The sequence below is a fragment of the Suillus plorans genome (assembly GCF_016647745.1).
Source record: "Suillus plorans strain S12 chromosome Unknown HD556scaffold_26, whole genome shotgun sequence".
In the NCBI taxonomy this organism is placed as follows: Eukaryota; Fungi; Basidiomycota; class Agaricomycetes; order Boletales; family Suillaceae; genus Suillus; species Suillus plorans.
Window position 1 is genome coordinate 396,685 of NW_024537410.1, and position 14,884 is coordinate 411,568.

Consider the following 14,884-nt stretch of genomic DNA (forward strand, 5'->3'; position numbering starts at 1 on the left):
ATTGCATGAGCCCCCTTGCCACCCTGTCCTCTGCCACCTGCACGACTACAAGCGATACCCGGGCCTTTCCTGCCCTTGTGATAGAACATAGGACCGATATAGAAGAAGAACTCCGGGAGATGCCGGATTAGATAAGCGGTCTGGACCGCTATGACGACATAGGTCTAGAAGACCTATTCTTATTATCAAGATAGAAGGCAAGCCTCGTGTTGCCTCATGTACTGATAGAAGCATGCCTCATGCTGATAAGAAGCATGCCTCATGGACGCTATCTCTGACTCGATAGATAAGCAGATTAGAACCCAGCTTCAAGCTGAGCTTAGATACGATAGAGTAGCCTTATATAAGGTAGACGATTAAAGTAGATATCCTTCACTTTAATCTACTAGGTCTTAACCAGAACTTCCTCTGTGTGATCATCCCAATCACTCAGTCTAAGCCGCACCTTAAGGAAAGCCGACGCTACCTTAAGTGGAACCCCCGAACCTCTCATTCGAGAGAAGACCACCGTCTTTCCAATAGCGAGCCCGCTATCAGATTAGGCAATCCGCCTAGGGAAAGCTCGAACCATCCTAGTCCGTAACATGTGGTACATTCGTTTGGTGCCCATTGTTGGCAACGGTGCAACAGCTGGAGCCATCGAATAGGTCATGTTCTCTTCAATGACAAGTAAAATACTAAGAAAGAAGCCTCAGTTACCTCCTGTCCAGCTTAGCCATGCAACTTCCTCATTGATAGTAACCATGCCATCACTTTTGAGTCATCAATATGACTTACATATTTGTAAGGGATCTCGCGTTCACGTTCGGCTCCAGACACTCACTCTTGTCCTTATCCATCAATGACTCAACTTTCGCCTGCCAGTCAACCTGCGAATGTCCCCACTGAAGCAGATGTGGAAAATGTCCCCGCTGAAGCAGATGTGGAAACCACATCTTGCTGTACAAAGGGTGACTGTTGTGGTATGTCTCTCCCTTTATTTCACGCCTTGCATTAACTCTTGCCCTAGGCGAGATACACTGCGGACATACCTCGTTTATTGTGGATGAGGTGAAGGCTTGCGGCAGCACTGGAAAAGTGTGTATGCCGCCGTGCTGCGGTATGTTTTGACGTCTTCTCAATGCCAATTCCTGATGTTGGGCTAGTTGATTTGGTTGCTCGTGCGGTACTCCGCCTCCTGCAAGACCATCATGGATCTGCTGCAATTCGTAACATGGTCCATAGTATGATATTCGAGGAATTGTATCTTGGACAAAGAGAGTCGGATTCACCTGAGATACACGTCGAGGAAAGAGGTGGTGTTTCGTATATCACAGTCCCAACCGACGACTTAGATGTTAACGCGGAGGATGGCTGAGGCTCGTAGTACTATAGTCCGAGAGTATATCTCAAATCGTTTGTCCATACTGTACTGAAGTGCTCATGTATCCGCTGTAAAATATCATAGCAAGGTTTTTTTCTGTCTGTGCATGCATGTTTCAGATGGCAGTTGAGTATTGATTATCACAAAATATGATTGAAGCACTGGCATAGTACTTCATGACTCGGACTTGACTCAGACGTTTGAAAAGTCTGGTCTGCATGTCAACTTACTAGCGTATCGCACTGATCCTGGAGTGTACATAGTGCCATCAAAGTAACGTTGGATATTGAATATTATGTCGAATGTTGACTCAGGTGTTCAAACGCTGAACTTCGGTAGCTTTAAGTTTGACTCGAATTGCTGCGCTATCATGATTGCTGGTACTCAGACGTCAAAAGTCTGGTCTGCATGTCAACTTACTAGCGTATCGCACTGATCCTGGAGTGTTAGTGCCATCAAAGTAACGTTGAATATTGAATATTATGTCGAATGTTGACTCAGGTGTTCAAACGCTGAACTTCGGTAGCTTTAAGTTTGACTCGAATCGCTGCGCTATCATGATTGCTGGTACTAGTACTAGGTCTACACTGCTTCAAGTTCTTACAACATAACACAACATCAGCGCTACATACTAGTCGGATCTACTGGCTATTGCTTCTCACAGTGGAGGAGTCCCATCGGCGCTGCATAGTAGTAGTAACTCGGAATCACTGCGCTATCATGATTGCTGGTGGTAGGTCTACACTACTGTACTTCAAGTTCTTACAACACAACACAACATCGGCGCTACATACTAGTCGGATCTACTTTCTATTGCTTCTGGCGGTGGAGGAGTTCCATCGCATAGTAGTCCGATCTACTCAACTATGCAAGTTCAAATCTGTGTTGATGATCGGCAACTTGCTCTGCCAGTGTATAGTCAGATCTACTCATTGCAATGATCTCACAACAGATTCTTCTCTCAAACCGTTGAAGGGCATTAACAGAAGACGAACTCCAGGTACGTAGTATGTTCTGTGGTCATTTTCCACAACAAGCCTCAATCCTACCGAGATGCATTCTGCGGTCAAAGCTAGGTAAGGGTTTCTCGTTTGTTCAACTGAATGATCCCATGCTAAATTCAATAGATTGGATCCTACTCTAACATCCCCAGATGCACCTGTCATGACAGAATGCGACATCGATCGGCTGCTTGACATACTAGGCTGATAAGATTGACAGGTCATACTGTCGTTCAAGGACCGTAATGGCCATGATGTCACTGAGCCATAATTGGTTCTAGTCCTGCCATTTGCATGGCCAGCTATTAGTATTGATTGCTTCGTAAGTTCAACACTTCGCCTCAACCGTCGTCCAAGTCACCCATCATCAATTACAGACCATGATGATAATACCTTCTCCTCGCTATACTACTCTTGATGTGAGGATTCATGCTATATGGGAGGAAAGCAGAAAATATTATGCTAGGTGAGTTCTCAAAGAATTGTTCCTAGTCTTTCTAACTATTAATTATCTTGGTTTTGATACTATCAGACACAGGGAGGCCATCAATGCTCAAAGGCATCACCCTTGTACAGCGAAGACTAGATGCCGAAGGACCAATAAATGCGACGATGAACCAGCGAGCGACCTCCCACTCATCACGCGAGTCGCAAAACTTTTTGAGCCACATGACTCTGACTCTGACAACGAGACAGAGGGGATGGATGAGCCGTAAGTTTAAATGTAGTTTGCCGGTTGTATATTTTATTTTTACAAAACTATTTTCAGGCAAACACTTGCAGAGTGTCTTGCCATCTTAAAGGAAACCAAAGACGCATTTGTCTCGCTTGTCAAGTCACCTACTGAGTTCGTGCAGGGCGTGTTGATGAAGTTTCTCGACACTATTCCTGACGATGCTGCGGAAACACGTACGATCCAAAAAGGTGACATCACCACTATTCAAGACGCTATCAATTCTATCGAGGATCTACACTGCGAGGTTCATCGAGGGCTGGATACGATTCTGGAGATGTGTGGGGTTTGTGATGAGTGGAAAGCAGGTAACGACATCTGTCAGTCTATGAGGTTAGTGGTAACCCAACTAGATGACATCTTGTGTCATGCTAGTATGTCGGGGGTTACAGAAGTCGCGATAGCTTACGAGTTGGGCGAGTTGATGTATCAGCGAAATGATTATTAGGGGATCGTTTTACTAGTTACACTGCCTCATGTACTATGATAGTAAAACTAACGAGATTCATGACATAAACGAGCAGGTGCAAGCTGTTAATTTGAACAAAAAATTACAATATATCTATGTAAGCTCAATGCAGGTCAGGGTGCGGATCTATCGGGATTAGAGGGAGCTTCGGCGATGTTGCAGACTTTAACGACATTTACGGCTGTTGGATTTGAGATGCTTCGACAAACGTGGACTTCTTGGTTCTGGTGCCGAACGTTTCTTGACTGGGCTGGAAATCATGTCAGTTGAATTGACTTAATCAGAACACGCTAAGCTGCTTACCTGGAAACGGTCGAACAGCGAAATTCTGTGATACGTTCCATCACCCATTTTACATCGTCTACAGCTGTATGCCAAAGGGGGTCGTCGCATCCAGTACTGTTAGCACAACCCCACCATTTTAGCGCGGCCAATACACTCCAGAAGCCGTTTTTCCCGGGTTTGTCGAGAAGACTCCAATCATTACCGTTATGGCGAGGGACTTCATCGGATGGCGATATGTTCCTCCATGCGGGCTGAATCCCACACCACCAACTCCAGAATGCCGTGCCAAAGTTCTCGGGGATAGGCGGCTGGCCTGTACGTGCACGGGAAATCCACCAGTGAATTGCAAGTGGGCGATCTTTGCTGCTGAGAGAGGCAGTACCCTTCTCAGACGAGAATCCAGAAGACTTCTCAAGCTCTAAAAAAGTCGTGAGTAGAGCATTATATCGAGAGGGAAGTTGGGGGGCGGTGAGATATTCAATTGCTTCCCGGATCCAGGCAGGGGAATTGGTGGGAAGCACTGATATATGATTTAAATCATGGTCACACTCCGATCATGGTAGACGACTCACCAATGTCATCATTCTGACTGTCCTGAGCGAGTGAGCAGACGGCATTGTCAACACGAGGGGATAGAAGAAGCTCCAAAACTTGCATAGGAGGTTCTGAAGGGGACGCGGGAGGAGGCTGAAGCTCCAAAACTTGCGTAGGAGGTTCTGAAGGGAACGCGGGAGGGGGCTGTGAATTTGCCACTTCAGGAAGAGGTTCAGAATCCGAGGGCAGTGCCGATCTACTGCGTTCTGCCCCAACTGAAATAGGAATTTGGTTGGTGTGTGCATCAGAAGGGCACGGAGGTGTGTCTATGGCCTGCGAACTTGCTAATTCAGGAATGGGTTCTGAATTTGATGGTGGTGGAGAGCGACTGGATTCGTCCCCAGCCGGGATAAGAGTTCCGTTGGTTTGTGCATTGCTGGAAGGAACAAAAGGCCTAAAATTGATATCGGAAGGGCCTTTCTTGGTTGTGATAGGATTGCCAGTGCGACGGTCGACGTAGGTGAGGCGGGCTGCCGAGTGGGGGAGACGAGAACGGCGATACTCTCATATCCCATTGGCTGTAGACTGATCGTCATGGTCATCATCGGGATCCGATCCATCCGGAGAGTCTGTATCGGTGGTTACTTCACCGTTGTCGTCGTGAACTGCCGAGCGTTTGCTCTTGGCAGGCCGTTTGACTGCCTTTCCTTTGTCATTGGTCGATGTGTTCAATGTCGTCCCTTCTGCCATGCCGGTGTCAGAGTTGGGATGTGCTAGGAGACCGTCAGAATCTTTCGGGTCTTTGGTGGGAGTGTCTGGAAGCTTCCGATCACAGTGATCCTCTTCGGCTACAATACCGTTGTTTGAATTGTGTAACGGTAACGAAGATGTAACTTACTATAGCAGCCATCGAGAAATTCCTGAAAAAGCTTGGTGACGATCTTGAATTTTTCCTTGTTAGCCGTCTGCCAATTTCGCGGCTGTGGGCAAAGATCGACACCCTCGTGCATGCTTACGAAAAACGTTGAGAATAACTCACGGGATAATAACACACGACTAACCTGATTACGCTAATTTTGCCTTGCTTGCGCGGTTCGGGTCCGCCAACCATCAGGGTGACGTGCATGCCCAGCGCACTTGAGATTCCAGATAGCAGGGGTCCTGCAAATGGCGCAAGTCCATCGAGTGCACTGGAAACAACTAAGCCACCATTATTGAGCATAAGAGTATGTTTGTACGTACGCTTGACGAGAAACTGGGTCAGTAAGAGGAGGATTTTCTAACAAGGCCTTCCATTTCTTGACCGCCTCTTTGCCTTCTGTCTGAGCGAGTACTTCATATTTTTTGATGACCGATGGTTCTTGCTCCTCAAAAATAACACGCGTGACACGGTCGCGGAACAAGGTTTTCTCTGTTGGAGGGCAAGATGAAAGTTCCCACTGTGCCTCGAATCTTGCTTTCACAATACTTTCGTAGAAATCCTTGGACCACCGCTGGTGAGCTTGCAGGGCTCTGGGCTTGTTTGGTGAGACACCAGACAACTGGGAAAGAAGACGTGTCCATGGATTGTTCTCGGCTTTCGTGCTGGGGCCGATCTTGTGCACAGCTTTGGAACGGTTGTCAAACCAGTTACGTAGAGTCTATAGCGTCAATTTGTTTTAAAAATGTAAGAATTTAAAGAAAAACATACCTTGCGCATGGATGCAATTTTGCGCTGCTTTTGAAGGGATTCTAACGGGGTGAGCGTCTCGGAACAGTGAGATATGAGAGACACATCAGCTGGCGGTTCCTCTGAGACCTTGAGTTTCCAATGGAAATGCGTGAAATAGTCGTTCACGATGATATCTAGGTAGTCGTTTGCGCGGGTTCGACTTTCTGCGAGGCTGCTCGCATACTTCGGGATATGTGATTGCAATAATTCTAGTCGCGATCCTGTCGCCCAGCATTTTTTCAGTGTTTCTACATAGGCGTTAGCATCACCAGGCGGCTGGTCAGGTTCAGCCGGTGGTATATCCACTGTTTGAGGAGGGGGGGATTTATCTGACGGTCCGCTCGATGGCATATTCGAATCACTGTAAAGGGATGGAAAATAAATACATGGACATGGTATTATCACTCACCCCATGTGTCCCTGTAGCCAATATAGAGGGAAATGCGAGTGGTACCAGTGGCGAGGCCCGGGGGTAGTATCCAGAGGAAAGAATAAATGCTGACAAAGATGTATACCTGTCCTATTCATGCACGGCGCGCGATTAGTTTTTGATCTAGGTAAATAGAATAATATATACGAGGAATTATCCTGCATTATCCAGGTATTTCTTACACCCGGATCGTCGGTATGCTCATTTTGGACGGCAAGCATGAGAAATTCAAAGTCCGAATGCTGGACGAGGTTGTGTAAGCTTTGCCCAAAAACGGAAATGGTAATTACCGTGAGTTTTGGAATGTCCGCTGATGGCTATTACCATATTATTATGGCCATATCTTACAACTACGGCTCGTTTGCGTGTTCTGGCTTTGCAACTGGTATGCCTATTGACCTATCCTCCCTTCCACCCGTTTGTGATGCTTGTATCCTCGGAAAACAGACCAAGACTAGTGTTCCGAAGGTTAGGGAGGGTATTCGCGCAGATCGCAAACTCGGGATTGTACATGTGGACTTGATGGAGCATCCGGATACTGTGTCCGTCGCAGGAAATAGATACATAATGGATATCATTGATGATTTCTCTTCGTACGCCTGGTCCATCCCCCTCACGGCCAAGAGCGATGCCTTCCCAGCGCTACAAGCTTGGGAACGAGCACGCGAAGTTGAAACAGGCCTCACGGTCAGTATTTTTTGCTCTGATAATGGTGAACTAAAGTCTGGCAGCGTACGTGAGTGGCTCCTCACCTGCGGGACCCTACACCAGTTCACTGCCCTGTACACATCGGCTCACAACGGACGTGTTGAACGTCTGCACCGCACCCTAATGGGAAAGGCACGCGCAATGCATACCTCTTGCAACGTGCCCGCTAACCGTTGGGATGAGTTCGTACTCACCGCAGCCTACTTGTCTAACCGTACTCCAGTAACATCACAAGCTGGACATACCCCGTACAAAAAATGGTACTCACGGAAACCCGACCTGTCACACCTGCGAGAAATCGGCTGTCGTGCTTTCGTCCTCATTCAAAATCGTTATAATCCGAAAATCTTTAATCGTTCGACCAAGTGTGTTCTGATCGGATACTCCCTTGACTCTAAAGCCTACAGATGCTACCACCGTGCTTCGCACAAAGTGTTTGTATCGCACAATGTCTCTTTTATTGAGTCATTCAATGAGCACAATATGCCCTTACATCCTGGGAGAACTGTATCTAACCCTCCTGCAGCCTCTAGACCAGACACGCCGGAACCATCTTCCAACATATCCCAACGCGCCTCTGTCACTGATGCGCCTGATGAAGACGAGATCCCACTCCCTCCTGAACCACCTCTACGCCGATCCAACCGCGCACCTGTCCATTCTGAGCGGCAATGCGCTGCTGATGGTACGTCCTATGTACCGGCCGCTCAATGAGCTGCCCTAGCGTCCCTTGCTGCTGCTGAACGTCTTCGCAGACTTGACGATGTGACCGAGCATGCGTTTACAGCCGATCTTCTCCCTACTGATGTTGCAGCATTGGAGGAGGAGCTCGCTTACCTGTACGAGGCGTTTTCAGCTGTCCCCGATGGTTTCGATCATGAACACCCAGACGATCCTTCGTCTTACAAAGAAGCCATGGCGTCACCGCACGCTCGAGAGTGGACGGCAGCTCTCCAGGAGGAGTTCGACTCACTACGGGACTTAGGTGTTTATAAACTCGTTCCACGCACATCAATTCCGGCCGGCCGTAAACTGATGAAGGGTCGCCCCATTTTCAAACTAAAACACGATCAACATGGTGCTGCTGCCTGCTTCAAGGCACGTTATGTATGTAAAGGGTACTCTGCCGTATGGGGGCAGGACTACACGAAAACCTCAGCGCCAACAGCCCGACTTGAGTCTTTCTGCATCCTCGCCCACCTCGGCGCTGCCCTGAACTGGGAGATCGAGCAACTTGATATCAAGACTGTGTTTCTGTATGGGTTGCTCGACGCCGACGAAGTGTGCTACATGGAACAGCCAGAAGATTTTGTCACTCCTGGCTTCGAAGACCATGTTGACCTGCACCAAACTGGTTCGGTGCATGGATGACTGATACTCTCCTATGAGCCCTATGCCCTATGAAATCATTTTCTCTATGATCTGAAGTCAGACTGAGGCTAAGGGAATATTTTTCGTTTTTACGAGTTTGCATGCGAGCGGACTGAATATTTTAGTACATTTAATTTGGCAATGAGTTTTGCTTAGTCAGCCATGGTGATGACCCAGACAAAATCCCGCGCATGTCAGGTGACTGTGAAAAATATTTCCCACATATGTTGTCCTGGAAAAACATTCGTAAAACCCTAAATATTAGGCTCGCGTCATTTTCACCCTTCAAACAAAGCAAAGAAAAGACAGACACACAAAGGATTCACATCATGTGACATTTCTTACTCTCTTTCTGGACTTGTCATCAGGAGTTGGATAGGTCACATGACTAGCAACAAGCCAGGATGACTTAGCAAAATACCCAATGACTCATTATGACTCACTCTGAATATATGACTCACTATGACTAGAAATAACTTTGAACTGACTCACTATGACTCACCCTGAATATATGACTCTTTATGACTCTTGAATATACTAGTAGCACAGCCACATTTATTGTGTATATAATGACCCCAGTTTTGAAAAAAAAAAAAACTAAGAAGCAACCAAGTGGGAGTTTTCAGCCCATCTAACATTAAGTTGTGAGTAAGGTGTGATAAGTGTCAGCATCAGTGTCAAGAACTGTTCAAGACTGAGAGGAACATTCTCAAGAGACAGTAATACTGCAAGCTCATCATACTAAACGACTAGCTGCGAGCTCACTGTGTGCAACAACCAGCAAGCAAGGTACAGCCACAGTTTTATTCAAATTTCTATTTTCTTTTTCTTTTTCTTTTCTCTTCTGTTTTACTTTCACCAGCCTTTGGTGTTCTTTTTCCAAAAAAGAATATTCCAAAATATTCGTGTTGTCTCTACATCCACCTAAGACTCAGAGTAGCTTAGTGGGGAGACTTAAGGGATTGATAGTGAAGCTTGACCTCACTCATCTGAGTAGTGATACTGAGCCAAGGTTTTCTGTGCCTGCTAGGCTTTAGCTGTTGAAGAGGGGACTTGGTAGTAAATCCAAGGACGTCCGTTCCTGAGTCTGTTTGAATACTCAAAGTGAGTTCCTTGACAGCAGGTTCAATATTGAGCTAAGAGTTCTACAATAAAGCATTGGACTAGTCTTGACCTTTGATTCTACCTGTTTTGTGCTGAGGGGGTTGATCATTGTAATTCCGCACCATTCTTTTTGGAGTACAGTTTGGTAAGAGGCACTGTTGTTGAAAGGAAGCTTGAGGAAGAACTTTCTATTTCTTTGGTTACTGCCATACTGTCGGGCTGACCATTATTTGTTTGTTTGTTTGTTTCTGTCAAGTCCATAGATTGGATTGACCATCGTATTTACTGATCTTGCAGAAGTACCTTTAGCTGAACGTACTTTGGGTAGTATACAACTAGCCACCCACGAACGACCACGTTATCAGTCATTGGTATTTGTCTGAATCGCTGACCATGGAGATATTTGTTTTTATAGGTGTTTATCTATAGATCATCTATCTAAGAAGACAATGTATGGGAGCTACAGAAAGGACTCTACGGCATGAAGCAGGGTGGACTTGTCCGGAACAAGACCCTCAACGAGGCGATGCTGGCATGGGGATTCACGCGCCTTGAGAGCGAGCATTGTCACATATTACAGTGACCTATCTCCGTATAATACGAGGGAACGGACATGCATAATATCCCGTATGATACAGGCCAGCGGACCATGGGCCCATGATAAAAATATCCTCGACTATGACGGATGGGCCGGGAGGCAAATTATTCCCGATGGAGGCGGGTGGGCCCATGCAGGGAATATATAGAGTAGATGAGTGGGCCGATGTATATGAATATTAGGTAGACGGGTGGGCCGAGGTAGTTGGATATTATGCAGATGGGTGTATTAAGGTAGATGTGTATGAGATAGATGGGTAGGTACTTGTTATCACATTCACGGGTGGGCCCAGACACATATTAAATTAGACGGGTGGGCTGAGGGTATTATAAAATATTGTATTAGACGGGTAGGCCCAGATGCATATTAATTAGACGGGTGGGCCGAGGGTGTTGTATGGGATGTTGTATTAGATGGGTGGGCCGAGGGTGGTATAAAATATAGATGGGTGGGCCCATGTGTATCATAATTGTAGACATGATGGAGCTGAGGTAGTTGTACATCAACCAAATCAGAGGAGGTAATAAATCAAAGTTACCGAGTTCCCGGAGCAGCAGGTGATCTCCTGACATGGCCTTTGATGGTGCACAGGTTGTCTTGCAGAATTTGGAATCCGGGGTGCAAAGCTTGTGTTGCCCTACGAGACACCAAGTTCCGACCACCCAAATTTGGGTCAACCGTACCGACTTCTGAGTTCCAGGACCCGGGAGTCGACAAATGAATATCTGATAACCAGCACACTTCCAATCAGGTAGTATTTCATTGAGCAATGGATCATCCAAGGGGTCCCTTATCGGACTCGGTAGTCAATATAGGCAAATGATAATGAAAACATGAAAGTTGTTATTATGCTATTTTTCAAACCCGAGACCCTGAAACCCATTGTTCAACATGTCCATTTTTCACTCACTGCACAAATCACCGAGTTTCGAGTGCTGAAACCCAAAACTCAAAACCCGGTGTGCAACACATTGATTGTTCATTTACATTACACAGATCATCGAGTTCCGAGTGTTGAGCGCCGAAACCCGAAAATATGTATGGAACATGTCCATTTCTTACTCATTGCACATATCACCGAGTTTCGAGTGCCGAAACCCGAAACTCGAAACCCAGTGTGCATCATGTCCATTGTTCAATTATATTACACAAGTCATCGAGTTCCGAGTTCCGAGGGACGAAATCCAAACCCCGGACCCCGAAAATATGTGCGCAACATGTCCATTTTTCACTCACTGCACAAATCACTGAGTTTCGAGTGCCAAAGCATGAAACTTGAAACCCAGTGTGCAACATGTTGATTTTTCATTTATATCACACAAATAACCAAGTGCCAAGTGCCAAGTGCCGAAACCCGAAGCCCGAGACCCGAAAATATGTATGCAACATTTCCATTTTTCACTTGTTGCACAAATCACTGAGTTTCAAGTGCCGAAACCCGAAACTCAAAACCGGGTGTGCAATATGTTCATTGTTCATTTACATTACACAGATCATCGAGTTCCGAGTGCCGAGTGCCGAAACCCGAAGCCCGAGACCCGAAAATATGTACACAACATGTCCATTTTTCACTCACTGCACAAATCACCGAGTTTCGAGTGCCAAAGCGTGAAACTTGAAACCCAGTGTGCAACATGTTGATTTTTCATTTATATCACACAAATCATCGAGTTCCGAGTGCCGAGGGCCGAGACCCGAACCCCGAACCCCGAAAATATGTATGCAACATGTCCATTTTTCACTTGTTGCACAAATCACCGAGTTTCAAGTGCCAAAACCCAAAACTCAAAACCGGGTGTGCAACATGTCCATTTTTCAATTATATTACACAAGTCATTGAGTTCCGAGGGCCGAGGGCCGAAACCCGAACCCCGAACCCCGAAAATATGTGCACAACATGTCCATTTTTTGCTCACTGCACACAGTCCACAATTTCGGGGTTTTAAATCAACCTTTCATATATCCATACACATTTTACCAACCCCCGAACCCCGAAATTGTGGACTGCCGGGTTTCGGGGTTCGGGGGTCCCGGAACTCGGAACTCGGTATGTAAGACAACAAAAATATCTTTCGGGGTTCGGGGGTTAGTGAAATGTTTATAGATATATGTAGGTTAATTCAAACATGTCTGAAAATTTTCATTCGTCTCAAATGTCAAATCCTGAGTTCCGGGCTTCGGGACTTGGCACCTGGCACCGGCACTCGGGGTTCGGGGTTCGGCACTGAAAATTTGACATTCAGGTGTTCGGGTTTCGGGTGATATCTAAATCAACAGCTTCGAGTTCTGCCAAAGCGTGAAACTTAAAACCCAGTGTGCAACATGTTGATTTTTCATTTATATCACACAAATCATCGAGTTCCGAGTGCCGAGGGCTGAGACCCGAAGCCCGAGACCCGAAAATATGTACACAACATGTCCATTTTTCACTCACTGCACAAATCACCGAGTTTCGAGTGCCAAAGCGTGAAACTTGAAACCCAGTGTGCAACATGTTGATTTTTCATTTATATCACACAAATAACCAAGTGCCAAGTGCCAAGTGCCGAAACCCGAAGCCCGAGACCCGAAAATATGTATATAACATTTCCATTTTTCACTTGTTGCACAAATCACTGAGTTTCAAGTGCTGAAACCCAAAACTCGAAACCTGGTGTGCAACATGTTCATTGTTCATTTACATTACACAGATCATCGAGTTCCGAGTGCCGAGGGCCGAAACCCGAAGCCTGAAACCCAAAATCATGTACACAACATGTCCATTTTTCACTCATTGCACAAATCACCAAGTGTCGAGTGTCGAAACCTGAAACCCGGTACTTCAAATGGACACGAATTGTATTTGTATGTATTATCCATTGGTGTAGGGTTCAAATAACTTGGGAATTGTATTTGTCAGCACTCGGTACTCGGTACTCAGTGATTGGTGGTCAGTGGTCGGTACTCGAGACTCAGTAGTCAATATAGGCAAATGATAATGAAAAATGACAGTTGTAGTCCACGTCAAGGTGAGTGTCTTGGTAGTCTTTCCTTGTCATTCGGCAAAACATCAGCAATAATGAAAAAATGAAAGTTGTTATTATGCTTAACTTCCTTACCGAAGGTTGTAGTCCAAGTCCAGGTGAGTGTAGTGATAGTCTTTTCTTGTCAATTGGTTATCTTGTTACTCATTACGCAGTACTCGGTACATGGTAATTGGTACTCAGTATTTGGTTTTGATACTCGGTACCCGGGAATCAGTAGTCAGCTTAATGAAGGTTGTAGTCCGAGTCTAGGTGAGTTTATTTGTAGTCTTTTCTCGTCCATTGGTTACCATGTGACCGAGATATAAGCTAAAGAAATCCGAAACATCAATAATGACAAATGAAATACATGTGTGCAGTAAGTGAGTCTAAAGATAAAAGAATGAATATTAATAGCGAGACTTGCACATTATGTCGAGATATCCAACATAACAAGCCTGTGATGTGATCAGAGACCTGGAATAACACCCATATACATCCATTATAATAGCTTAAAAGCTTAGAAAGATTCATGAAGGATTGATGTAATGATAGGCAAAATGACATATGTGTGGAGAGTGACAATAGACATCTTTTATACAAAGTCACATTTATATATGATTCAGGCCAAAAATATCATTACAAATATGTAGGATAGATCGTAAACTACCCAAGGAACCCATACTGCCTACTGCCCTGAGGGTAGGGGGTGGGTAGAAGGGATATAGTGAAAATATGAGTTGACCCAGCATTAAAGTCCTACCACTGCTCAACTAACCATTTTCGATGCTTTGGGTCTTTGAAGTTTCCCACACTCAATTTCTTACCCATTTCACTTCCTCAGTACTCAATTCTTGGTTGATTTGTTTGTAAATTTATGTCTATGATACTTAAGATATTTGAAATGTACCCCAGGTTTCTGATTATGAAGATTCAATGTTTTGAAGGCATGGGCCCCTTATCAGGCGAAATGGCAAGTATACACACTAGCTCACAAACTCCAGCCTATTGTGAGCTGATCTTGGTCATAAGAAGCAAGAATATAAGCTATGCTCATTATATATTAAAAGGTTGGATCATGGATGCAAGGGCAAGATACTGAAAATCGTGAAAAAATATCACAAGTGCAATTGTCTATGCTTTGTTCCTGGAAAAGGATCCTGTGTGTCCTGGGCTGGTTATATGATATATCTACTCCGAATATGCTCAGGAATAGACTCCCTACAGTCCTTGAGGTCCAGTCCTACAGGGAAAAAACCCCAGCAGGTGAACCACCAGAAGAGGGGGAGGTACACTATACAATAAAGGATTACCCTATGGTCCTGAGCTCCTGATACATTGTTTCTATTGTTGAATAGATGATTGAGATACTATTCACCTAGAAATGAACACATAGGAACATATTTTGTATTTTTATGTATATATGCAATATCCATTCAAGCACCAAGTCTCAACTACCGATTACCAAGTCCCGACACTTGATAGTTGATAGTCAGTATTCGAGCTCCGAGTGCCAATATTGCCTACCAATATCTCAGTCAAATGATAACCAAACCAAGACCCAAGTTCCAAACC

General features: G+C 45.4%; 3 protein-coding genes across 3 annotated transcripts; 2 read left to right on the forward strand and 1 right to left on the reverse strand.

Annotated features, from left to right (window-relative positions):
- Positions 1-841: 841 nt before the first annotated feature.
- HD556DRAFT_1443003 (uncharacterized protein) lies at positions 842-1,357 on the forward strand (the record flags this gene model as incomplete). The annotated part of the gene is made up of 3 exons (XM_041306543.1): positions 842-962; positions 1,010-1,099; positions 1,146-1,357. The coding sequence occupies 3 exons, from the start codon at positions 842-844 to the stop codon at positions 1,355-1,357; spliced, it is 423 nt and encodes a 140-aa protein (XP_041160608.1).
- A 1,387-nt stretch (positions 1,358-2,744) lies between these two features.
- Positions 2,745-3,545, forward strand: HD556DRAFT_1443004 (uncharacterized protein; the record flags this gene model as incomplete). Its single annotated transcript, XM_041306544.1, has 3 exons — positions 2,745-2,830; positions 2,897-3,076; positions 3,134-3,545. The coding sequence occupies 3 exons, from the start codon at positions 2,745-2,747 to the stop codon at positions 3,543-3,545; spliced, it is 678 nt and encodes a 225-aa protein (XP_041160609.1).
- A 196-nt stretch (positions 3,546-3,741) lies between these two features.
- Positions 3,742-6,447, reverse strand: HD556DRAFT_1443005 (uncharacterized protein; the record flags this gene model as incomplete). Its single annotated transcript, XM_041306545.1, has 8 exons — positions 3,742-3,811; positions 3,870-4,371; positions 4,424-4,915; positions 5,036-5,233; positions 5,284-5,396; positions 5,447-5,575; positions 5,628-6,025; positions 6,076-6,447. The coding sequence occupies 8 exons, from the start codon at positions 6,445-6,447 to the stop codon at positions 3,742-3,744; spliced, it is 2,274 nt and encodes a 757-aa protein (XP_041160610.1).
- Between the last annotated feature and the right edge of the window lie 8,437 nt (positions 6,448-14,884).